This window comes from Alosa alosa, chromosome 22, assembly GCF_017589495.1.
Source record: "Alosa alosa isolate M-15738 ecotype Scorff River chromosome 22, AALO_Geno_1.1, whole genome shotgun sequence".
Lineage (NCBI taxonomy): Eukaryota > Metazoa > Chordata > Actinopteri > Clupeiformes > Clupeidae > Alosa > Alosa alosa.
Window position 1 is genome coordinate 13,036,317 of NC_063210.1, and position 26,217 is coordinate 13,062,533.

The 26,217-nt window shown below is 41.2% G+C and overlaps 1 protein-coding gene and 1 long non-coding RNA gene across 2 annotated transcripts; both read right to left on the reverse strand.

The window, feature by feature from the left end:
* Window positions 1–1,410: 1,410 nt before the first annotated feature.
* Window positions 1,411–18,770, reverse strand: LOC125287643. Its single transcript, XR_007192390.1, has 5 exons — window positions 18,405–18,770; window positions 15,400–15,564; window positions 15,051–15,166; window positions 3,993–4,138; window positions 1,411–2,053 (listed from the first exon to the last, which is right to left on the reverse strand). It is a non-coding gene; the product is annotated as an uncharacterized LOC125287643 (long non-coding RNA).
* A 541-nt stretch (window positions 18,771–19,311) lies between these two features.
* fbxl15 (F-box and leucine-rich repeat protein 15) lies at window positions 19,312–26,110 on the reverse strand. Its single transcript, XM_048233048.1, has 5 exons — window positions 25,668–26,110; window positions 24,906–25,065; window positions 23,386–23,891; window positions 21,691–21,914; window positions 19,312–20,904 (listed from the first exon to the last, which is right to left on the reverse strand). The coding sequence occupies exons 1-4, from the start codon at window positions 25,736–25,738 to the stop codon at window positions 21,725–21,727; spliced, it is 927 nt and encodes a 308-aa protein (XP_048089005.1). The 5' UTR covers window positions 25,739–26,110; the 3' UTR covers window positions 19,312–20,904; window positions 21,691–21,724.
* Window positions 26,111–26,217: the final 107 nt, after the last annotated feature.

The window sequence follows — 26,217 nt, forward strand, 5'->3', positions numbered from 1 at the left end:
AAATATGAACTGAAGGTGTTTTTACTCAAACTATGGATGGTGAGAGGAACAAAAAAGTATGGATGGTGAGAGGAACAGAGAGAGAGAGAGAGAGAGAGAATGAAGGGTAGGTAGGGGAAGGAGAGAAATAAATGAATGGGTAAAAAAAGACAACAAAGGCCTGTGTCACTTTCATTGTCGTCGTCACAAGTCACATATCAATGATCTCACTTCTTCATACAGCAGCCGCCAGCGGCTCCAACTCAGCCGGGAATAGACGCAGCCATATGGCATTTACTCCTGCGTCTCCCATCAGCCGAGCAGAGACAGAGCCCTCCTCCCAGCCTCACCAACAGAGAGAGAGAGAGAGAGAGAGAGAGAGAGAGAGAGAGAGGGAGGAAGAGAAGACAAGACAGAAACAGAAAAAATAAAACAGAGAAATAGAAAAAAATCAGAAATGCCTAAGAGAAAGACAGAGGAAAAACAAAAAAGAAAAAAAAGCAGAAGCAGAGAAAAAGCATTTGAAGTGGTCAATTACAGCAAGAGGCCATAACAAAGAGTAGGAGAGGTGCAGACAGTCTCCCACCCCTACTTCTGAGGGTCAGGCAAAAAGGAAGTAATTGTTTATCTCAGTAAAGTACCCTGACTGCTAGATAAGAGCCCTTCTAAGGGCTCTCAGTCTAGGAGCTGGGATGGGAGGAGGGCCCTCAGTCTAGGAGCTGGGATGGGAGGAGGGCCCTCAGTCTAGGAGCTGGGATGGGAGGAGGGCCCTCAGTCTAGGAGCTGGGATGGGAGGAGGGCCCTCAGTCTAGGAGCTGGGATGGGAGGAGGGCCCTCAGTCTAGGAGCTGGGATGGGAGGAGGGCCCCTCAGTCTAGGAGCTGGGATGGGAGGGAGGAGGGCCCCCAGTCTAGGAGCTGGGATGGGAGGAGGGCCCTCAGTCTAGAGCTGGGATGGGAGGAGGGGCCCTCAGTCTAGGAGCTGGGATGGGAGGAGGGCCCTCAGTCTAGGGAGCTGGGATGGGAGGAGGGCCCCAGTCTAGGGGAGGGAGGAGGGCCCCTGGGATGGGATGGGAGGGAGGGCCCTCAGTCTAGGAGCTGGGATGGGAGGAGGGCCCTCAGTCTAGGAGCTGGGATGGGAGGAGGGCCCCTCAGTCTAGGAGCTGGGATGGGAGGAGGGGCCCTCAGTCTAGGGAGGGAGGAGGGCCCTGGGATGGGAGGGAGGGCCCTCAGTCTAGGAGCTGGGATGGGAGGGAGGGCCCCTCAGTCTAGGAGCTGGGATGGGAGGAGGGCCCCTCAGTCTAGGAGCTGGGATGGGAGGAGGGCCCTCAGTCTAGGAGCTGGGATGGGAGGAGGGCCCTCAGTCTAGGAGCTGGGATGGGAGGAGGGGCCCTGGGAGTCAGTCTAGGAGGGATGGGGAGGAGGGGCTGGGATGGGAGGAGGGCCCTCAGTCTAGGAGCTGGGATGGGAGGAGGGCCCTCAGTCTAGGAGCTGGGATGGGAGGAGGGCCCTCAGTCTAGGAGCTGGGATGGGAGGAGGGCCCTCTCTCCCCCTCGCTTCCACTCTTTCTTAGCTCTTGATACCCTCTCATCTCCCCTGCTCAGTTTCCCCCACGGCCCTAATCCTGCATTGTCAGACTGCAGGAGGGCCACTAAAAGCCCAATAAAGGTACAGGATGTTTGCTTACGGCGCAGGCTTCAGGGGCTATGAGGTGTGTGTGATACCAGGTAGAAAAGACGAGAGGCCGAGACGAGAGGTGGTGGTTTAAGTGGCTTCTCTGACAAATAGCCAATGTTCCTGTGACCCTGAATGAATCTATGTTATAAAGACCAGACGAAAAAATTACAAATTTAATTACAGTCTGTTTTTGTGCCTCACATTTTTTAAAGCAAATAGCTAACTTTAAAAAAAAAAAAATGTGGTGAGAGAGGGGCAACACAATACGTGGTGTATTCTGCAGGGCCAGCAGCATACCTGAGGCCCTTGGCCAGCTTAAACTTGGCTCCGCTCGCTCGGAGGCGTGGAGTCTGAGGTGAGCCTGGCAGCCAGTCAAAGTGTGCCGACCAAGTCTCCAGACTACAACAAACCAAACGCAGGGTCACGCAGGTCCTCTCTAAACATAGCAATCACTGTCTCAGCATTAGACCAGGCAAACACTCAAATCCACCAGACACTAACCGGTTTGTTTAACGATGAATGCATATGGGCAGACAAAGAAGAAGTCATTGAATATCTCCAGAGAGACATTCTGAAATATAAAATGGGCACTTTTTAAAGTTCAATCTTTCAGAGTGCTCAGGTTAACGATATCTTATAATAACCTTGAAAAAATGACTGTAATCTGAAAAAAAGATACACCGAACAATAAATTACATATGAACAAAACTGTTTTTTTTTCTACATTATACTAACTTCAAATATTGTGGTTAAGTGCAGGAACAGGAACTTATAACCATAGGGCACTTTGTTTAAACTTTTTATTAATGAATCTTACATAGTAATTAAGACCAATGGCTCCAAGTTTTGGAGTCAACATTTATTCCAGATTTAAAATGCATTAAGTATCAATATGTCCACTATTTAGATAGATCTATCGTCCTCTACAAAAGCCTTTTTTTCTGCCATTGCTAGTTTGCTGCTTAGTGTTAAAAACATTTTGCTGGGGAAAAAAACAGACTTGGATCGTATATTTGAGATAACTTTTCACCCGAAACTAACCAAATATTTATCTTGGTTAAATATTACTTGATTTAAATATCAATATAGAAAAAGTTAATTCATAGAATATATCATAATTCATGATCATATCATGACCTTTCTATTTTAGCATTCAAGATATTAATAATACTTTTAGAGGTCTAAATTATGTGAAGTTGTAAAATGAAAAATATTTTGTACAAAATAATATGTGGAAAACCTAAATTATTCATTAAAGTTGCAATAGAGTAGCCATATGTTTAATATCAAAAAGCTTCACCCTAAAAATCAGCGTTAATCAATTTTGTCACTGCCTAACATCATGCAACCTCATATGCAAACATATTTTCATGTAAAAAAAGTATATCTTTTGTAATATAATTATATATCTGACAGTGTACTGGTTGTAAAACAAGCAAATATTAATAAAGCAATTCACAATCTTTGGCAATGGCATGTTCTTTATGTTTTAATCAAACAACGGTTTTATTTTTGAAATACTGTGATGTTTGAAGCAAATGTAAACATAAAGACAGCATCATCCGTCTCTCTAGCAAAGCGACTAACCCGCTGATCTAAGCAAGCCCGAGATTCTTTTCCAATGCAAATAGATCTTGTTTGATAGAAACCTAAGACCACACTGTACGTCTTGGGTACATGCACCCGGTGTATTCAGGGGTTCTTCATTTATTCTTTGGAAAACACAGTCCTTTTCAGTGTGACTCTCCTATTGACTTCAGTGACTCTCTGATACCCAGTGTGACTCCTAAAAGGGTGAGGGGTTAACTGGGCTGGGGGAAGCCATTGTGCGAGTGCAGTAGCTCGGGTTTGACTGGGGTTCAGAGACTGTAGCCTTCAATGCAGGCACAGCCTGCAAATAAAGGAGACTTGGTCTGAGTCAAGTTACAAGGAACAAGAGGCGTATCATGCCTTTGTCACTTTACTGTGCGATAAGCCCTGATGTGATAAGGCCTGATGTGGCGTGGTTTATTAAAGGGGGCTTTGGTAAACATCGCTGTTACTGAAGTGAGATGGATATGTGATGGAACCGTTGACCTGTGAGGTGAACTTAAAGTTACACTTTCAGAATCAATGTGTGTTAATGACACTTTTTTTTCATAGATATACAATCAGTTCTGTGGCTTTCAAAAGAGAAGTTTAAATACATTCAGATACATCTCCGTCAACTTTAACACAGTCTATCTCATGATTCAGACATCATCATGAGTTAAACATGGAGAAGTTGAACTAATGCAATTAATAATCAGTAACTTTAACTATAATCTAATGATGCTAGATTTGAGCTCAGAGAACTTACTATAAATGAAGTCCAAAGGTGGGGATGGAAATACATACTGGGCTCTGCAGAGCACTAACAGGAGGCTTTCAGCACGTCTCCAGCCTCATAGCTGAGATTCCTTTTCAGTGGGGGTCCGCTCACCTCCGAGGGTCTCTCAGATTTGCCTGAAAAGAAAATGAAAACAAAAGATTTGTCCACAGGACTTCCTGTCATCTTTGGTTTGGAGCCAAGGACATCCTCTTTGGAGCCGCCTGTCTCGGTCAAGAGGATCCCTGTCTTCCCACCCAGTTGGATTTTAATAAGGCCATTTTGCTACTGAATGCTGTTCACAACTAATAGGATTTGGCAGCTAAATCATCTGCTTATACCTGTTGGTCCGTATCCTTATCCTTATTTTTTCTCTTTCTCTCTCTCTATACCTACATAGCCAAATAACTTTACTTACACCTACTCTTAATTTTTTGAAAGACAAAAATACACACTCTAAGTATCACAGTAATCCTCTGCCAGTTTCTCTCTCTCTCTCACACACACACACAATCAGAGGGCTAGATTACGGACGAAGTTGCTTCGCGAGGAGGGCCTCCCATTTAGGCAAAAGATGGGTCACAACCTTTCCTCAGAAGCCGGTGGGCTAATGAAGTAACCACAAAATTGGGCCCTGCAGCTAATTTGGAGTGGCATGCCCCGACCCCCTCTCTCTGCCCACCGAGATGTGTTTCATTTTCTCTTATCAGCCGCCCAGTCATGTGGGTTTCTGCATGGACGCCTCTGTCTCCCCCACCGCTTGCCGCCGCGCTAATGGAAAACTTCGTTAATGTCATTAATCTACAGACCAAGACATGTACTAAAACACACATCAGGTTGTTTTGCGTGCGGCTTTGTGGGGGAGAGAGCAGGAGAGAAATAAAGAGAGAGAAAGAGGGAGAGGGAAGAAAGAGAGTGGAGAGAAAGAGAGGGAAAGAGAGAGAGGGAAGAAAGAGAGTGGAGAGAAAGAGAGAGAAAGAGAGAACACCAGGAGCTGTTTACCTGAGGGCTGGCTCTCCACACAGGCAGAGAGAGAGAGAGTAGTCCAAGATATCTTTGTCTGGCTCCAACATCAGTCACAGTTCAAAAAGTCGCTCCGATCCAAGACATATATCAATGGTGATTATTACATGGTGTCGTTTCACCATTTATTGGTATTTATTGACCCAAATAAGTCACTATAATTACTTCTACTAATAGTACCAAATAATTATTGTTGGTACTAGATTGACTACTCCATATTATATTAAAACAGAATATTAAGAACAGAATTGTAGAAATATTTTGTCTCTTAAAAAAAAAATCAATGTTTGTGCTTACATATGCCCATACAGCACATGGTCCTTCACAAAACAAAAGCACAGCCACACACACACACATACCACAAATGTAGTGGCAGTTTTTCATAGTTGTCTATCCACAAAGAAGCATTACACTTGAAGGTCAAGAAAACAACTTAAAGCGCAAAACATACATTTCACACAAAACAAATCATATGACAGAGGGCGGTGGAAATAGTAAAAAAAAAAAAAAAAAAACATGACTCCCTGCTCTTCAAAACAAACAAGCAGGCACATACTGAATCATTTCGCAGTGTCAGACACATACACACACAAAACACAAACACAGACACAGACACACGCACACAACAGACAAGACAAATGCCTGAGCAGTTGTTGACAGAATACATTCTCTCTCTGCATGATCACTGAAGTATTCCCCTCTCTAATCACGCCTCGCTGGAGAAGCCATTATCGGGACAAACTCTTCCGCACCGCTCCAAACATTGGTGCATCTCTCTCTCTTTCTCTCTCTTCCACTCCCTCTCTCTGCGTCTCTCTTTCTGAAGCACATAAAGCCGGGCGAGACTCCTCCTGTCAGCATAAAGCCTGGCTGGAATGCTGTTAACACACGGATTAAAAACCTCGGGCCCTCTCGTCGTCTCCGATGGCACTCCTGACGCCAATTAATGCTGCATTACCCCACTATTATGCTGAGCGCCAGGCCCAAGCTCAGTTGGCCAGCATGTGGCGGCAGCCATTCCCTGTTAAGATGCGACACCCCCCTCGATCCCCCCACAATCCCCCAAAACTCTACCCACTTCTCGGCCCCTCAACCTGGTCATCAGCTTTAACTTTAATCCGGCGACACCTGAAGGTTATAATGGGGGGGATCTTTGTGTTGGGGGTTGGGGAGTTACCATAGCGCTCTTTGGCAAACACTCAGCGATCACAGAGCGAACACACTAAAAAGGGCCAGAGGAGAAGTGTGTGTGTGTGTGTGTGTGTGGAGGAGAACGGAGAAATCTTTGTGTACATAATACAGACTCATCTGTGGTGGAGCCTGGCTACTGAACTCTGATCCTGGCTTGCCAGGGGACACGGGTTCAAGACACTGCCCCTGTTTTAGATGTAAGGGAGGGAGGGATAGCAGGCACCTCTGCCAAACTGGATCCATGTCAGTCCCTAGCACTAGACCTCCTTAACATCCCACCCTTATGGGGCAAGATTTATGAAGACCAATTTGTAATTCACCCTGGGCTGGTTTTATCAATCGACTTGTTTTCAAAGCCTCCACTTCAAACGTGGAGAAAATTAGATACTAAAAATAAGTTACTGGAATCCTCAATAAACTATGGAAATACTTGCACCAAACAAATAGCTGATTAAAGTTTTAACATGTGAACTTGTAAGATATCCATGATGAGCATAATCAATGTCTATAAAGCTATAGGAGAAGTAAAACATTGCCTCGTTGAAGGTAATCTTATACATGAATAATGCTATGGATAGAAACGCCCACACTGTTTATTTGTCAATAACTAATACAGCGGGAAAGAGTGTAAGTAGTGTAAGTGCGCACTTCAACCTATCCAACTAGTGAATCGGATAATAATGACGTTTGTGACTTCGATGTCCCGGGCTTAAGTAACCGAAGAGAACTCTGGGTCAGTCAGGCAGCTTGGTCCGCTGCACACAGGAACGAAATCCACAGCAAAAGGAGCTTACAAACTCCTCCACGTCGCAGCCCACCCGGGCACGCAGTCAAAACAGCCGAGGTTTCTGAGCGGCCTCAGAACATCTCCTCAGGCCCTAATCTGGCCCTCCCACTCCGAAAGAAGCTGTATGTACAGGAATATCACACAGTCTTTAAGTACCGATGGCATATGAAAGGAAACAGGCGGAAGCGGCTGCCACTTGTGGGTCACTGATCTGCAGTCACCGCCGGAAAGAAATCCAGAGGGCCCAGGGCCTTAAAATATAAAATGCAGGTGATAAGTCGGCTGGAATTGCAGTGGCAGCCATTGTACGCCGATCACGGCTGATGTCGAGATCGAGTCAGAGAGAATTTTTAGATGGCCCTTTCAAGCTGGTGCTGACGAAATATGTTAAAAAATAAACAAAATAAATATAAATAATTCCATAACTTCTCAAATTAAATGTTTGCTAAAAAGAGCTAATTTGATCAAACTTTTAAAAATAGAAATAATTTGTGGTCTATGAGATTTATAATGTTCAGCATCTGCATTAAATTAACTTGGTTCTAAAAGCTTAGCGCTTCAAAAATGACTGTAACTGACTGTAATGCCTTATATGCGAAATTTGCGAAAAATGTTGGTATCATTATCTTTTAATTTTGTTATTTTTTCCTTCCAATAACCAACAGAAATAAGCACAATTAATTTGACTCCAAACCCAGATTTTTTTCTGCCGAAGTTAATAGTGTTATTTTGTACAGATTAGTTTCTATTGTACACAAATATGAATATGGAGTAAGCCGCATTTTCAAACCATGTCCATGACCACCCAAAAGCTAGGTGAAAATCAGTGCAGGACATGTGGGGATGTGTAGGGAAGCAGGACAATTATCACTCCGAGTCCATCTTATTGTCAAACCAGGTGACTTTTAGTGTGAGCCTCCCCTAATTAACCACTACGGTCACTGACCACTCTACTCTCTTGAATGGGACCGGTCTGCGGTGGCTTTTCTGAAGTTTTCATTCATAAAAAAGAAAAGCCACAAAAGGGCAGAAATCTTAATGAGGAGAGATGGGTAACCAAGAGGCCATTTTCTATTGTGCGTCCCCTTGCTTCATGAGGCCACATGCCAGCGGGCTTAGCTCAAAACTGACGGCCCGTGTGCCCTCCGGGCCGGCTCTCCCTCGCTCCCTCGCGTCCCTCTTTCTTCCTTTTTCATTTTTCACTTTCCCTGCCTTTTTCCTTTCCGTCTCCCCTCTCTGCCCGTCATCAGAGAGAGTAATTAGAAAGATGTTAATGGACGGGAGCTATTAGGAGTCCAAAGACCAGCTTCAAATGTCAGTTTAATTAGGTGTCACTTTGAAGAGGCCTTGTGTGGCTGTGTCAAACATTCTCTTAAAAAAAAAAAAAAAACTCCTTTGGAGGAAAAAAAAAAAGCATGAAGGGCCTCAACATGGACAAAGACATGGCATCCAAATAAAGCTTGCCTGAGTTTGAGGTCTCTGGTAGGACAGATAATATAACTACCCAACAAAGCTGTTCTCCTCGAAAAAGTTCCACCTCCTCAACACCTCCCCCCCACACACACACAAAAGAGGGCCCCCCAAATTAACATTTTTGTCAAAAACCAAAACATAGCTTATGTTTATTCATGCAGATTATAAAATCCCACATTATTTCTTGCTTGGTTAATCCACATCCGGTGGCCGCCTTCACAAAGCCTCTCTAATGTAATCATTAGTTATGCTTCTCTGGTGGCCAAAAGACTGATACTAAAGTCCCACAATCCTGCAAAGGTGTAGGTGAATGGTAAGCGGAGATAAAGAACATCAAATAAATGAAGAAAAAAAAGGCTTGTTCATTCGGGGAGCACGCAAGAAAAAGTCTGTTAATTAAAAATATGAAAATGAACACAGGAATGAAAATCTCTAACATCAGGGGTTTTTTGCCCATCCCTTAAACCTTTCTGAAGTCTATAAAAATGCAATTCTCTCTGTCTAACTGATTAAGAGGGCTTTTAGTCAGATGAAAACGAACTTGAAAGAAAGCAATAAGCATCAGATTTCCTTTTTTTTTTAAATTTCAGGATTTACAGTTTACAATTTCATGCGCATCAATCCATTTCACTCAATTAAGATTATGCAGATGTTGTCAATGTGAAAGTATAAAATATTAAATGAGGGCCAATTAATACTTCATTTACCAATAACAATTCGCTGATTAAAACGGATCAAGTAAAGAAAAGAAGTCAATACAGTCAGCACAATACATAAAAATACAGTGGCATAACTTGAGCTAGTTTATAAATTGTCAGTAGAAACTGGCAAAACAGACAGATCGGAACTAACTGGACGGCACTATTGCTTGTAAACCATGGCAGGACACAGGGCTTCCGCCTATTTTAATTCACAGCCCAGAACTACAGTAGCGTGCTGCAAAGGGAGAAGGACAGGCAAAGTTCATGGCACCTGGTAGTAAGAGTACACGCAGATTGAATTGTCTTCTGTTGTTTTGGGGATCTGCGTGGCTTAGCCTACAGAGCTTTGCTTGTTTTATTTATGACTCGCCTGGAGTGAAAGTGACATGTTGTTGCCTTGTTTTGACTGGACACTAATGTCTCTGGTAGATGAGGAATTACTCAGAGGGGCCCTGTGACAGATAACAAATGACCACTGACCTTATCGCTCAGAGAGGTGAGCGGAGGCCTGTTATGATGGCTGTCGTAAGTTATTTTAAAAATGATTTCCTTTATGTCTCGAGGTCACGTTAACATTCCTTGCAAACCAGGAAGGGTAAATTTGATAACTTCTTCAAAATATTATTTTATTCCTTTGCTTTTTAAGCACTGCTGATTTTTAGAGGGGCCTAGGTCCATTTTGATTGTCAACCTGGTCATTGCATATCAACTTTGTCACTCAAACTCACTGTCCACCTTTTGCAATCAGATAAAAACAAAACTGTTGACGGACATAATTCATGAATCACTTTTGTCTTAAATTTCCCATCTTGACTCTTGTCTTTGAAGTCAATTCACATGAGTGATAGTTGAATACTGAACAATTCAAAAGACCAGTTAAATGTCATTGTTTCTGAACTTGAACTTTTGCTTGAACTTGACAGTACACTCTGCACTTAGAGTAAACTCTGATGCTGACTTTTTTTATATCACACATCAACAAATAACTAACACTGGACACTAAATCTACTATGCAAGTGCTTTGTAAAAAACTCCTACAAGCCTCCAAGCAGGTAAATGAAAACCAACTGACAGCTTCAGAGACACCAACAGTGGAGGAGAGAAACCAAGCCGCAAAAGACAAAAAAAAAAAAAAAAAAACCTGTCAGCCCCACAAACACGACAGATGTTTTTTCTCCCTCCAAAGGGAGTCTGCTTTCAGTGGTGCAGTCGTACACATGAGTGAAACTCACAAGCCTTAGGAAAACATCGGGAGATTAAATCATTAAATATAGCACACAATCTTGAGGATTCACTTTTAAGATAGCCGGGCAAGTAAGCAAGACAGGGATTTTTTTTTTTTTTAAATTAAATAAAAGTTGCCACAGGCTGAATGACATCTTCAGTAGAGTCTGGGAGGAGATGGGGGGAGGGGGGGGGGAACTTCATTATGCCCTCAACATTAAAAGATCAGTTGCCATCGATCCGGATTTTGGACAAGTGCCACGCTATTGACAGGAAGACAAAATATGTTAGCGCGACCATGTTTCAAAAAAGTTCTGCCCACGCACTCAATCACTGGAACAGAAATTGCTTGGTGGCATATAATAATACAAGTCTGACTTTATTTTATTCCCCCGCTGGATCAATGCTAATGTGACGAGGGCTCCTCAAGATGAATGGGCCTCGCTGCCCGTTTAACCCAGCATGGACCGCCTGGACCGGGCACTGCAGGCCAAGTCTGCATTTGTGCGTGTGTGTGTGTGTGTGTGTGTGTGTGTGTGTGTGTGTGCGCACATATGTGTGTGTGTGTACATCTCTGGACCCCTTCTGTGTTCTATAAATCACCTTTGAGCTTTGCCTGACAGTCTTTGACTTTGATTTTGGCTGAGAAAGGCCTGAAAGTGCATTAGAATCCAGCATTAATGCTCACATGCACACATGCAAATGCCTGAGAGCGGCCTTTGTGAAGTATCCAAAAATTGTGGTATCGGCCATTTTTTGTGGATAGATGTAAGATTTTGGATAGATGTGAGATTTTTCTATTATTATTTTAATCATTATTATTATTTTTTTTTTATTATTATTATTATTATTATTATTATTATTATTATTATGCAAGAAATCTGATCACTTAAGATGTAAAAAATAATTTTTTAATTACAAGCAGGTAAATTACTGCCAAAATCAAAACCAGATTTTAGATTTCATGCAAAAAAATGTTCAAGCTTGTCCATAGGGCCAACTGACTATCACCGACCTACATTCAACAGGAGTTTTTTTCCAAAGGGGCATGAGATGTTTTCAGGTGACAAGACAAGACAAGACAAGACAAGACAACACACACACACACACACACACACACTCTCACACACATATCTACACTTACCACGATCAAGCACTTGTGAGCAAATATAGGAAGGATATATAAATCAGATCACTCAACAGAAGAATAAATCATTTCCTCTCATCCCCTCAGACTAAACTCCACAACGTTTCTCCCTCCCTTCCTCCCTTACTCACTCACTCGCTATCTCCATCTCTCTGACAGTGTGTCTTTCAGGTCATGAGTAAGCCGACACTGTTTTGATGCGCGTTTCCTTCTCGTCTGGGATTGAATAAAGGCTGCGGCCGTTTCGCCATAGACAGGATAAATCCAGTCTGATGGCTTGATACAGCCCTGGGCCTCTTGAGCGACACCCTGACCTAGTAAATCAGCACCAGGATTTCCTCCCAACATTCTAACAGTCTGATATGGAAGCTTTACTGTACTTTAGTCGCAGATAGAAATAACATGATAAGCTGAATGGTGGCGGATACAGAGGAGGGTTAAACTTTTGCGGAACTATTTTCTAAATTATACACACCTGCAAAACACCGCACCCAATTACAAGAACAGTTAAATCGGAGTTCGTTCAAGCTGTTCTCTACAGTCTATGACTGACCAATTGTGTGTGCAATTGTGTGTTTTTCTACTGCTTGTTTAATTTGTTATCTACTGATTGTTAAGTTTTGAACATGGCTTACTGCTACACTAGATTCCCACATTTGTTATTTATCCGTTTGGTACATTACATCGGCACATACATGCTTATTTCCACTGTTTTTAAAAACTCTTAAAACCAGACGATCAGATCCTAAAAACAGTATGTAATAGTATAAAGTTTTAAAGACAGGTCTAAAGAACTCTAACCACTTTTCCACAAGCACCCTTACAACAGAAACTTCAAAAGCAAAAGACATAAAATATAATCATAGTAGGACTCATACAATATTTAAATAACACAATGAATTGTCACTTATACTTCATGAATATGACAGAAAAATCAATAAATTATCTGATTTATAGCCTGAAAAGAAGAGAAAGTGAGACTCAAAAGCACTGTTCCAGAACTGACAAATGCGATATTAAAAACTTGCTTCTGAGACAACCAATAATATTACTGTCAAAAATCAGGTTGGAAGTAATTAAGGCAGCGATGAATTATTCAGACTGTCAAGAACTGTTTAGCAGAATCTAACAAGCGATGGCAAATTGCAAATCCGGTTGAGAGATTTCAGTCTTCTGAAGTCTGCACATGTTAAAAATACTCATCAAGCTTTTTTTTTAAAACCCTTAAATCAAAACTTACACATCACTTTTTTCTTTGTCTCTTTCCTTTAGCTGACTGGAAATCTGATATTTTCAGTAAAAAGCACAAGACAAACTGGACATCAACAAAATGTAACAAAACACAACCAATTGTTCAATGTGTACCAAAAGTTGTAAAGATGTACACATCTCTTTGAAAGGAAACTAGTCACAAAGTTGTAGTTTGTAACAGCAAATTACTCTTAGTCCTATTTTCCGTACCAATTTACCTGGACAACTTCCCTCACACAAATTTTTTTTTCAGTTTCAGTTGTGTCAAAGGAATCACCGTGAAATGCAAACAACTTTCTCTCCCTCTACGAAACTTGGCACACCCCTGGCAATGTGTGGATTTAGACAAATCAGCCCTGAACACATATTTTTGGACATCAGACAGAATGGCTATCAGCAGCAGGGGGGCCCAAACCACGGCAGGGAAAGAAAAAGAAAAAAACACAGAAACAATCTCTCTGTGCGGCTTCAACAGGCCCAGCACCTTCCCTTTCCCCTGACCGTCACAACGGCAGATGGGGACACAGAGCACCATGAAGTGGAAAATAGACCACTTGTGTTTGCGCTGGCAGAAGATGACGGCTCGCAGCTAAACTCAGCTGTCCAACAAGCCACCCCACCGCAAAGCCACCCCATCCCAGCCTGCTCCCCGACACTCCTCCCCACCGCCACCACCACCAAGCGAGACAGAGGTGAGGCAGCAGGTACGGGAGGAATAACAGATGGGGCGAATGAAAGAGAGTGAGAGAGTGAAAGAAAAGATTGCATTTTCAAAGCAGCAGGTAAATATCTTCCATTGGTTTTTATTTGCTTATTGCTAGCGATTCAAAGTCTTTTCATTCTTCAACCATTTTGTTAAGGCTTTGGAAACTGACATTAATTCATATACAACCCCATATACACAATGCAATGTGTGATGAATTCGCTATGAAGTCTGTAAGCTAAAGATCCTGACACATTTATTTCCAAAATACCCCCTAGTAATCACCATGGTACAATGTAAGCAGGACCTCACTTCAAATGACACAGGATTCAGATCCCGAGTTTGACCCCATGCTGCCATCAAGTGTCAGATGAAGGTTTGTGCACACTGCGTCAAGAGGTTCACTGTTCTAAGATTTGCGGGGAATCCACCACCAACATGGTTCTTACTGAGGAGGTCTTAGCCAAAACTGTTCAGACTCTCATACATATTTTTAATTACTCATGAGGAATTTTATTTGCCTTCTGAGACAAGAAAATGTAGAAAGTAGGGAACTAAACAATCAAATTTAGCAGGTTAAAGTAAAATTTATCAAAATTTGAAAGAACAATCAAGACTGTGCAACAAGGAAAAACATGATGTTACATTATTTTGTTTCTTTATATCTTAAGTCAATAATATATTTTTCTGTATTTTTGGTAAGAACAAAGTTAATAAAATAAACATTAATCATACAAAATAATGTCAATCGTTCTATGTCTAAAGTTCTGTTGTCAAGACAGAGCAGTTTAAATGACTACAAGATGTGGATAATTTGTCCCATTTTTAATTTCTGAAATGATCTTCAGATGGCTATGCAGCCGTTTTCTAAAAAAAAACATTCCTTTCACACCGTACCTTTCTAGAGTCTCTGAGACAATACTTTACAAATCAATGTCGTCCCTGGGAATGGCATCACCACTGCACCAGTGTGACAAAAATCCCCTGCAAGAACGGCTTCGTTTTCAAAACCCTTAACTTTCACGCCTAATTCCTTTAACGTACAATGATTATAGTGGTAGTGTGTATGCTGTGCATTTAAATGATAATATGTTATTTGATATCAAATAATTCTGTTGTGTTCACAGTCCTAGCTATGTGTACAGAAAACAAATCTAGAGGACAGAGCCATAAACCTTTCCTTCCAATCAACACAGTAATTTAGGAGCATGGAAAAGAGGGGTGTCGTTTGATTTGAGCTGCAAAACTGACTTACAATACAGGGAATGGAGTCATTGCCGATTTGCACCTGGAACGCCTGGTATTACTCTATGTAACATTGTTCACGCCAGTAGGAGCATGACCATTTTCTCATCAGTTTTAGACAAATTGGGTCCCCCCTTAGTGCTAAATGAGTAACCAGTAGGTCAAAAATTGACAAAAATGTGAATTCCTATATTGTGTTTCTCTAAGCTCAAATATCAACAACTTTTGGTCAGAAACACAGGTTTCACCTTTAAGGCATTGAGCAATACGTGATAAGTTATGTTAACCTTTCTGGTGGAGATACCTGAACTCACTGGACAAATCTCTTCTATCTTCATGTTGTTGCGCTTTCCCTCACAGGTAAAGATCCTTCCATTGCCCGCAACACTCTTCAGTTATTTTGTGTTTGATCTGATGGTACTGCAACATTTTGAAAGACGCAAATCAAATGAAAGCTTTGTTCTCTGTCGCACGCGGAATATATCACTGAATGCTTAGGTCTGGGTGTCTTAGGAAGAGATAGAATGGGTTAATAAGGATTTATTCAACAATATAATATGGCAGGAAGTACATGGGAAATGTATACATATAAATACATAAAAAGTGAGATAAGGATGAGAAGAAAAAAAAACTGTCTTGCACCCTTTGCTTACCATTCACTTTTTGTAACTTCCAGTATTGGTGATGTAAAAAGAAAGCCATGTTCCTTTCTGTTCCAGCTGCTCATGCCATTATTCTTTTGAAACTCATCTGACTTGAAGGCGTTCATTTTAACGGACCACAACATTGGGTTTCCATACCAAAGCTGGATGGAAAAACTAAAAAAGATTAAATATACACCATCTGAGCAACTCACTTGCCAAGTCCATGACAATATTTTCTTACATATCAAATTACAGGCATTGGAGTATATGAAACAAATTATATTAAGCATCATTAGGGATAATTTCCCATTGCAGTCCAAGAATATTAATAAAATAAGTTAGCCCTAAATGTAACAGAACATCAATGGCAGTAAATAGATATGACATTTAATCTATTGAATTAAAATACCACAATATCAATAGTTTATTGCACATTCTATAACTTTTGTTGAAACAGAAGGTAAATTAAATAATTTAATAAAATAATAATCGGTCAGCCCTGTGGGTAGAATTTATTAGTTATAGTCAAGAGTAATGTCAGTAATCCACTGTTTTTTTTTTTTTGTTGAAGTTTAAATCAAAGCAACACACAGTGCATTCAAAACACATTTAGACCTCCTTACTTTCACATTTTATTATGTTGCAATACTAACATCTTTAACAACACAAAGAAGTTATTTTTCCTTAAAATAATAGCTTCAAACTTACCCTGACTTATAATATGGAAAATTAATTTTCAGACATTGTCAATCAATCTACACTCAATACCCCATAATGGCAAAGCAAAAACGGGATTTTAGAAAAATGTAAAGAAAAAAACATCACATTGACGCAAGTATTGAGACCCTTTGCTATGGCACTTGAAATGTAGCTGTGCTTCCCATTTCTATTGGTCATCTTGACAATTCTACAACTTGACTTGAGTCCATCTGTGGTGAAGGTCATAGTTCTGGGACAGGCAACATCGTGGGACAAACGCGTGTGGTGGAGCAGCAGCATCACCAACTGACAATCGGTCGACCCAGGTTTAATTTCCCCAACCCACCGTTGCAATTCTGTGTCACTTTGGATAACAAGGCTTGTTATTACAGAACAACCTGACTAAGTAGTCAGGGAAGAAAGGAGAGAAAGAGGTGACCAGGAACCCAATAGGTCACTCCGCCTGAGCCGCACGCAGAGATGGTGAACTTTCAGAAGGACAACAATCACTGCAAAACTCTCAGGATCTGGGCTTGCAGAGTGACCAAAAGCAAGGCCTCTCCTCAGGGTAAGACACAGAAAAGCCCACTAGCAATTGGTAAAAGATCACCAAAGTACTCGTAGACCGCAAGAAACAAGATTGTCTGGTCTGATAAAAACCAAAATTTAACTGTTTGGCCTCAATTCCAAGTGTTGCACGTTTTACTCAAGCCTATGCCTACGGTCATACCTGGAGGAAACCAGGTCACCATCACTCATCATCTTTTCAGTACCGCCAAAGTCCTTTTAGGCAAGTCCCTCCACTCGGCGGCCATTTGACAACGCTTTTTGGGCACTCGTCAGAAATGCGCGTGCGCAAGGCTTCACGACACCAATCTTGCTCCAGCGGTGAGATCACAACACATGATTGGCACGATGTCTTCACAACACACCATATGATTGGCTCAGTGTATTCACATCACACCACATGATTGGCTCAATGTATTTACATGTTGACGTTTTGGCGAGGAAGGGGTGGGATATGCGTAAACAACGGTGACAAACTAGCCCCATGCAATTCTATGGAGTATTTTTTGAGTGCTGTGTCTCCACATTAGAAAGTCTCTGGTACCGCTGGTAAAGCATGACGTGGGGTGTTTGTTGGCAGTGTCTGTGTTGCGGAACTACTGCTTGTTAAATGTGTGTTTTCACACTGAACATTTCTGCTGCTACGCCAGCACTGCCAGCCCTCAGGAGAAGACTTTCAGTTTTTTCCTTTTTCAGATCAACTTTTTATATAGATATTAGAATTGCCAGAAATGGCAAAAGCTGGAAACACATGCTCTCCAAAATGAGAAAGACATCTTGTGGTGAATTAAGAATATTGAACATCGGTTAGTTTAGAATAATCAGCCCCATCTGCCAACCTCGCCTCACTAAAAGTAAAGCCTAGATGTTGTAGAATTGTCAGACTCACTAGGCCTAGACTGTGAGGTGTATAGATTATGACCTGTAGATTGTAGATGAGGGGAGTAGGCTACAACATAGCAAAATGTGGGGGGAAAGGGGTCTAAAATACTGTACTGTATAAGACCACTTTAACTTTGCAAAGACAAGTAGGACTTTGATTATTACCATGGGCAAATAGTCTCTTTTGGTGACAAAAATAAAGTGTGTAGGCCTAGTATTACAGAAAATGGCAAAATAAAACAAGGGAAAAAGTAAAGAAGCACTTTTTGCTACCTTTTCAGCCTTTCAACCAGTTTGGGCAGCATCTTATAGGGCAAAATACAGTAACATTAATTAACCGTCATAATGTGATGCTGGGTAACGTCACTTCTGTTGACTTTCAAACAAAACAGAGAGCTAGCTCGCTACTTCCTCCCCCTCCTTCCTGTGCTGCTCCCGTGAAACTCTCCTAAACGCACATCTCGTCTGTGATTTGCTGGAACAGTCGTGATAGTCTGTTCATTTTAAAAACCTTGAGTAAAACGCGCAACACATGGAAGTTGGAACCTAAAAAAATAATCGACTAGGCCTACTAAAGCTAAATTTAGATGCTAGCTAGCTCGTTTGTAGCTGCTCCAACTGCAGCAAGTCATGACCTTACTGCCTATGACTGAGGCAAGTTTCTGTTATCGGTTTCAAGGGTTAAAGTTAGCAAACAAAAAATGTCTTCTGTACTAAATGTCTTAACTCTTACCGTGCAAACCCGAGACACAACATTAATTTGTCTACATAATGTTAAATAGTTTTTACTAATTAAAATGGCAAAATAGTATGGGGTTACATAAGCAATGGTCTTAAACAATACATTCTATTTGGCTTTTTCTTACCAAGGTTTGTGTTGATATACCTCCAAAGCAACCTTATGTCGCTCACCTCTGACCTCCATCCACAGGTGTGCCCTGCACAGTCAGCCTCATGGCAAGAATGTCAAGACAGAACAGAGACATCATGGACAACTTGAACTTCTTGGCTTCTGCGACGTCAGCCTGTTCTACAAATTGTCCTATTATCGCCACCTTCTGGATCTACGTGGAACAGTAACTCCAGATACGGTTGTATTTTAAGGATCTTTGGTAACTCCATTCCAAAAAGAAAAAGAAAACTTTCTAAATGCAATCTATTACATTTCTTCCCTGCGATAATTATTACCACTCTTACAAAAGGAATCTGAAGTAGGCCTACAACGCAGTAAAACAAATTTGTCCAAAATGTTGCAATTCTGCAGTAAAGTACACTACAATGTAGTGCAATGCAGTTTTACATAAAATAAAAAATATTGTATTTCTGAATATGAACTGCAAAAATATTCTTCAAAACTGCAGTTTTGATACACTTGAAGTAGTGCAGTTATTTTTGTCAGGGCATACCAGGTTCAGTGGCAGTGGTCAAGTCCTTTGTTGTCCTGTCTTTCACAGTAGTTATCAAGTGTATAGGGCGCGGTATTATTCACCATTGAATATCTGTTGCTTCTATGGAAGTCTCTTTGGATAACAATTTTGGATTAAAACCTAAGTAAAAATTATATATTACTGTAAATCTTACTTAATACCTTAGAATTGATACCTCACAGTAGGCACTAGGCCCAGTAAGATAAGGCCTCTTATATTTGCTGTCCAATTCATAAATCCAAAAGACAGTGGCAAGTCTTGTCATTAAAAAATAAAGCGTGATATGGGTCTTTCTGTAATCACACACTTATTTAACACATGCATGCACCACAAATATGCAAGAGTGTACAATTATCTTTACATTCTTTTATACAACTCATTATGCAGCCATAATTCCTGTACATATGAGTATTCTAAACATTCCATCCATTTTCAAACAAAATCCTTATGTGGAGATCCCCGCTTCCCTTTACTATACATTGCTAAAAGCAAGCAAAGCTTATATTTGCAAATAATATGTTCAAGTTGCAACAAAACAGTCTCTTAAGGGCCTGTGTCCATATAGCGTTTTCTAAGAAGTCTGAGGTAAACTCTGGGCATATAATGATGCCACAAAAAAAAGAATTAAAAAATAACAGATCACTGTACACATTTGGTGAATTTCAGATAAACTCATCATAAAATCATAGTGCTTTGTAAATCCAAAATATTTTTTTTACAATACTAAGGAGATAAAAAAAAAATCAGAAGGGTAAACTACATTAAAACAAGGTAATGGCAAGTGAAACATAAAATGACAGAGGAATGGAACCAGTTCAGCTGCCGCATAAACAGAATTCGAATTCAAACTGCACTGCCATAACTTTCCTAGAAAACAAAACAATTTTGTTGAATTGTGTGTCTATTTACCTAAATTATTTTAATGTACATGTTTCTGTTAACTTGCAATTAGTTCTATTATAAACCAGGTCTATCTTCACCAAGTGACAAAGAGGTTCAGGTCTACTAAATGCAGCTTGAAAAATGAAAAATAAAGGGGGACTTAAGACACAAGGCAAAAAACAAGACACAAGTTGAACAGTGAAACCTATATGCCTATATAACCTATGTAATCCACCAATACAAGTGATTGTTAAATACAACATAAGCTATAGAGGATCCTCCACACCTTGTTGGTAGATTGCAGGTGCCATTTCGCAAGAACAACTTAAGAGTAAGAGAAAAGTAAAGTGCAACACTGCTTGCTCCACAGTGCAACCAATACTAATACTAATAAACTGACGTTTCGGTCTGTCAGAACTTGCTAAACTGATGTCAGTTCATGTCAGGCACCTTTCTTTTCTCTTACTGTTAAATACAACATGAAATTCATTAAATGGGATTTGGCATTTTAAGATGCATTACTGTAGCTTAACACCAATAGAGTCCTTAACTTTTGAAAGTGAAAACTGAGGTATAAGAACCATTCGTATCCACATAGCTAAATGTTTATAAAAACAATTGTGACAGAAATGATGAAAAGTGCAAAGGTTTGCAGTCTTTTGCCAGTGCAAATGAAGTAACACTTCATTCAACTAATCCTATCACAGAGGATGCATTACCCTGTGTTGATAGTGACAGAGTATCAAAAATGTTCCTACTATGAAGTACTACATAATCTTACACTATATAAATCACACCATGCTTATTTATAGGGGGGTCTGTATGGATGACAGAAGGCCAGCTCAAACCAAGTGTTACTTGAAGTGCAATAGGTGTCCACACATAACATCGTGTTCAATGTATGGATTTGCATCAAACAATAAATAATGAGTTAACTGACTCCGATTTCCACTTCAGACTCCCACTGACATGAGTCCCTGTGTTATTGCATCACTTTAAGCAGACAGGGCCAGATGGGGAGTCTTCACAATTAACAGTGGTGGTGTGTGGGTGAGACCTGGAAGATATGGAATAACCTGTGTTATATGTGTTATATACAGAGAAATAATATGTCTTATATTATAATATAGTTGGAAACCTCCTCTATTGTTGTGTCATTAAAGGTGCTCTAAGTAATGCTGGGTAACGTCACTTCTGTTGACTTTCAAACAAAACAGAGAGCTAGCTCGCTACTTCCTCCCCCTCCCTCCCGTGAAACTCTCCTAAACGCACATCTCGTCTGTGATTTGCTGGAACAGTTTGTTATGTTTTCAAGGGCTAGGTTTGCCCAGGTTGTTTTTGTTGCCTTTCTTGGAGCCTGGCTGTCCACAGAGATCGCATTTTTAAAAGTGTATTTAGGACACAGACAGCTAGCAGATGCTTAGGTGATGTTTGCAGTAAGTGACATAAAATGTTTTAGCCTAAAAAACACGTGGCATCACTTAGAGCACCTTTAAGTACTAGATCCATCTTTTTTTGGACTTGCTAATAGGGATTGCTCACACTGTATGAAGCTCTCCCCACTACTGATTAACTGAGTTTATCATATGACATCCTTTTACAATGCATGCTTCAAAGCAAAGACAATTTATGTGCCCAAAGTTACAAAAACATTTTGAAGCCATTATATATAGTTATGTATTTTCAAATCTTAAACTGCCTGGCTCACGCTTGAATTCTGGCAGTGTCTCAGAATAATAAGACCTAACAATAGCAGAACTCATAGAAACAGAGCCAACATCAAAATGTTCACATGTTGAGGAAAATGAATGAATGTGGTGTATCCCGACATTAGCTCACATACCAGTCACAGTCCACACAACAGGCGACCATGAGGCCTAAATCTGGAGGTTGATGAAGGGAGCGAAGCCCACCACGTCCTGTAGCAGCACCAGAGCCCGCTGCAGGGGGGGCTCCACGTCGATCTCCACGTCCCTCTTTCGCAGCAGCCCCAGGCTGGACTCGGTGACGTTGTGACAGTGATTGACCTTCAGCGACCGCAGCTTGGGGCAGTACTCAGCCACAGTCCTGCAAACGCATAAGTCTCAGAATAGATGTGTGCGCCATTGTAAGACTCCTCACTGTCCTCTAATAGTTTACTCCTGGACTAAGCGTTGACACACGACAGATTATTTCTGGAGATATAACACTTACTTAATTTACAACCCAAAACAGAAAAAGTTGGGACATTGTGTAAAATGCAAATAAAAACAGAATGTGATAATATACAAGTCTCGTAAACCAATATTTATCAGCAAAAAGGACATAAACAATAAATCAAATTTGGACTATTTCATGGAAAATATATGTTAATTTTGAATTTGATGCCAGCAACATGATTAAAAAAAAGGAGCATGTTTACCACTGTGCTGCTTCAACTCTTCAATTAACAAAATATTGTAAATGTTTAGGAACTGAGGAGACCAGTTACTAGAGTTTTGAGAGTGAAATGTTGTCCCATTACTCCCCGTCGTCCCGATATAGGATTTCAGTTGCTCAACAGCATGGGGTATTCTTAGTCATTACATTATGCACCTAATTTGACAAATCTGGACTGCAGACAGGCCATTTTAGCACCTGGACTCTTCCGCTGTGGATAAATACTATTTAAATATGTGCAGAATTAATTTTGCCACTGTTTTCCTGAAATATTCAAGGTCTTCCCTGGAAAGTACATTGCCTGGATGGGAGTATATGTTGCTCAAAACCTGTATACATCATTCAGAATTGATGGTGCTTTGCCAAATGTGCAAGATGACTATGCTGTAGGCACTAATGCTCCTCCACACCATCATAGATGTTGGGTTTTGAACTGAACGCTAAAACAAGTTGGATAGGTTGAATACTTGAATAGGCCCTCTCCTCTTTAGCCCAGATGAGTCCATGATTTAAAAAAAAAAAATGGCAAATGGCTTTTTCCATGTTACCTCAGTCCATTTTAGGCCTAGATAAGATGGTAGTATTTTCTGGATCATGTCTCAATACAATGTTGGCTGTTTTGACTGTTACTGTGCACATAGACAATAGTTATCAGAGGTTTTCCTGAGCCCCAACAATGACAGGTCTGGAAACAGGTCTGGTGTTGATGCAGTGCCATCTGAGGTCCAAAAGACCATGGCCATTCAATTTGTTTTTCAGCTCTTTCCCTTGTTTGCTAAGATGTTGCTGGATTCTCTGAATGTTTTAATAATATTATGTCCTGTAGATGATGAACTCCCCAAATACTTCACAATTGCATCTTAAGAAACATTAAAAATACATTGTTTTATCATTTGTGCACACAGGTTTACACAGAGTGAAGAATACCCCTACATCTTTACTTCTAAGGGACCCTGCCTCTCTGGGATGCTCTTTTTCATATCCAATCGTGTTGCCAGTTACCTTAATTAGTTGTGAAATATTCCTCCTTTTGTTTTCTTTATCATTACACAACTTTTGGGCAGCTCAAAAAAGACCCAGTCTAAAAAGGGGGCCACAAGCCCACCTGCCTCTGGCTCACCTGATGGCCTCGTTGCGCACGCGCAGACAGCCCGTTAGGTCCAGCTCCTCCAGCTCGCGGCAGCTCTTGGCCACCTCATCGACGGCCTCGTCGGTCACGTTGGCGTTGACGGCCACCGAAAGGGAGCGTAGCACTGGGCAGCGGCGCGCCAGGTAGCAGATGGCCTCGTCCTTCAGCTGCCGGCAGGCGGTCAGGTCCACCGAGCGCAGGCCGCCACCGCAGTGGTCGGCGAGGCTCCGCAGCGACAGGCTGTCCACCCACTCGCAGTGGGCCAGGCTCAGGTGCTGCAGGCGCAGGCAGCTGAGGGACACGGCCACCAGAGAGTGGCGACTTAGGCTCGAGCAGCCGCGCATGTCCACCCGCTGTAGGTGCGGGTTCTGTCCGATGACAGGGAGGAGCTCCTTGTCTGTGATCCAGGCCGAGCAGTTCTGGACGGACAGATTTTGGAGTACTTTGTTGTCACTCAGTATGGAGCAGAAGGCTTCCTTGGAAATGTGAGGCCCAACCTGCAGGAAGAGAGCATTCAGCACTTGGAAAAAAACAGATACGAACCAGCTATAGGAACAGCTAGATTACATAGGAAGCTAGATCGCATCTATCAACAAAGGTAGAAAACAATTACGTATGTATAAATCAAAAACATTTGCACCAACAAGGAGCAGCTCTCCCAGTTTTATTGAATGCAGACAAAGGCTTTCTATGTAAGGGATAACAGCTGCCAAGGTGTCCTGTTATACAGAACTAATGGACTAGGGAGAGGCAAAGAACTCCCCGACATGCAGCGGAGTCCATTAATTCCGTATAACAGGACACCTTGAAGGCCGTTATCCCGCTTATCCCCCGGATGCCACTGTAGGCAATAGCCATGCCTTCATAGCACGCAAAGAAAACAAGCGGCTCTGTTTGAAAGAAGCCGACTTGTTCAGTTTGTTGTACAACTTTATTTGGCCTTAGCAATGGACAGTTAGCTTGTTCATTCCATTGTTGGAAGCCTCATCCAGGCTCAACCGTCATCCTACTATGCTTGTTATAGTTACCATTCATAAGCATTGATATGGAAAGGTGATTCAACTTTTTTTTTACCAGATCTACTTCATAGGTGTCCCGTTATTCAGAATTAATAGCCACACTGCCAACCAATCAGAAAAAGAGTATTTCTTCTCTCCGGGTGATACTCTATTATAATTGATTTTAAAATCCTTCCATGTTGGGTCCAATAAAATAAATCAGCTAATTCAACCATCAGTTGCACACACTGGATCAAAATATTGGTTTGGGGTATTCAGCTAGGGAGCAGGAGATAACAGGACACTCTCTAAGGCACTGTGACTACTATGAAGCAATCACTGTCAGAATGTGTGTCAGCTACCATCCTGCTATAATTAGTTGTAACCCTACAACAGTACACCTATTTAAAGTTTTTACAAGTCTTTGACTTTGCAGCCAACTGAATACAGAACGTATTTCATTGGATTTGCGACTTGAAATATGTGCAAAGTAGATAAGCCTGCTGATTTTACCTGGCTGAGGTCAAAGGTTCGGCAGTTTGCAAGATACACCTGAATGAGGGACCGGAACTGCCTGCTGACCCTCTGCAGAGTAGCCAAGTGTCGCAGGGGGAGGTAGCAGAAAATGTGTGTGACTAAGACATCCTCCCATGGCAAATCTAGTAGCTGATATCTGAAAAAGAACACAGTAAGGCTTAAATGGGTTATTCTGTCCACAGCCAGAAGCTGGCTCATTTGGCCTACTTACAATGCCAACAGAATGCTTTATCACAAAAATATAGCACAAATTCACCACTGAAGTTCATTTTGGGTTTTAGTAAGACATTTATTTGAATATCAATGTTGTTTAGAAAGCAGTTACATTACTTGCATCATCTGTTGGCCTGCTGTAATAAACTAAATAAAAAATACACAGAATGCATCCTGCCTTTGCGTGATAAACCAGCAGCCAAAATTAGCAGGCAATGCCTTTCACAAGACAACAGTCAAGATAATCAACATGAAGTGCACAGAGGTGCGTATTCCAAGTAAAGGTCTAGATACGCAAAATAATAAAGACTTGACGTTGATAGCCCACAGTAAAGAGCCCGATGATATGTCAGCTGACAGTCTCGTGGAGATCATTTTCAACAGGGAAACAATACCACACACATAGCACTCAAATGAATTTTGTTTTCAAGCCATCTGACAGCCTGGTTCGTCAACTTGCAGATACGAATCAATGAGCGACTCCAAAGTAACATTCAAAATAAGTAAAACAAATGCATAACTTACTTGGAGGTCTTCCCATCTTCTGAATCCATTACTTTACGATTGAGAGTGGACTGGCAATTAAAATTGGGCATAACAAGGGAGCATCCTGCACTGAACCCGCTGCACTCCTTCTGTGTTTTACATGAACTAGCCAAACATGTAACGGATCAATACTGCCACCTGCCGTTTCGGGTGAATTTAGATGATGTTTTGTAACATTTGAGTTAAACATTTGAGTTTTTTTTTTTTTTTTTTCCTTGTTTGGCAGGGGGAAATTGCATTTTAAGGGGGAAAATATAAATCTCAAGTATGAGCAAATACTAATATACAATGTCTGATATATGATGTTTTTAGACTATAGGCTCTTTGAATTAAGTCTATGACACCACTTATATTATGGACGCCATAGTAGACCTATCCCAACAATCCCCAACACAGAAGGCTGTAACTGTTATCCACCCATAAAGGAACTTTTTTGGATGACTTTGGTCATGTATACCTGTCCTTTGAAAAGCACAAGGGTAGATGCATGACCAATAGGATTCACATACCTATGCAAACGCCGAACAAA

Coding starts and splice junctions, on each gene's coding strand:
- fbxl15 (XM_048233048.1), bottom strand. CDS start 25,738: ATGCCCAATTTTAATTGCCAGTCCACTCTCAATCGTAAAGTAATGGAT. Junction 25,066..25,667: donor GAAGATGGGAAGACCTCCAA/GTAAGTTATGCA, acceptor GTTCTTTTTCAG/ATATCAGCTACTAGATTTGC. Junction 21,915..23,385: donor GTGCGCAACGAGGCCATCAG/GTGAGCCAGAGG, acceptor ATGCGTTTGCAG/GACTGTGGCTGAGTACTGCC.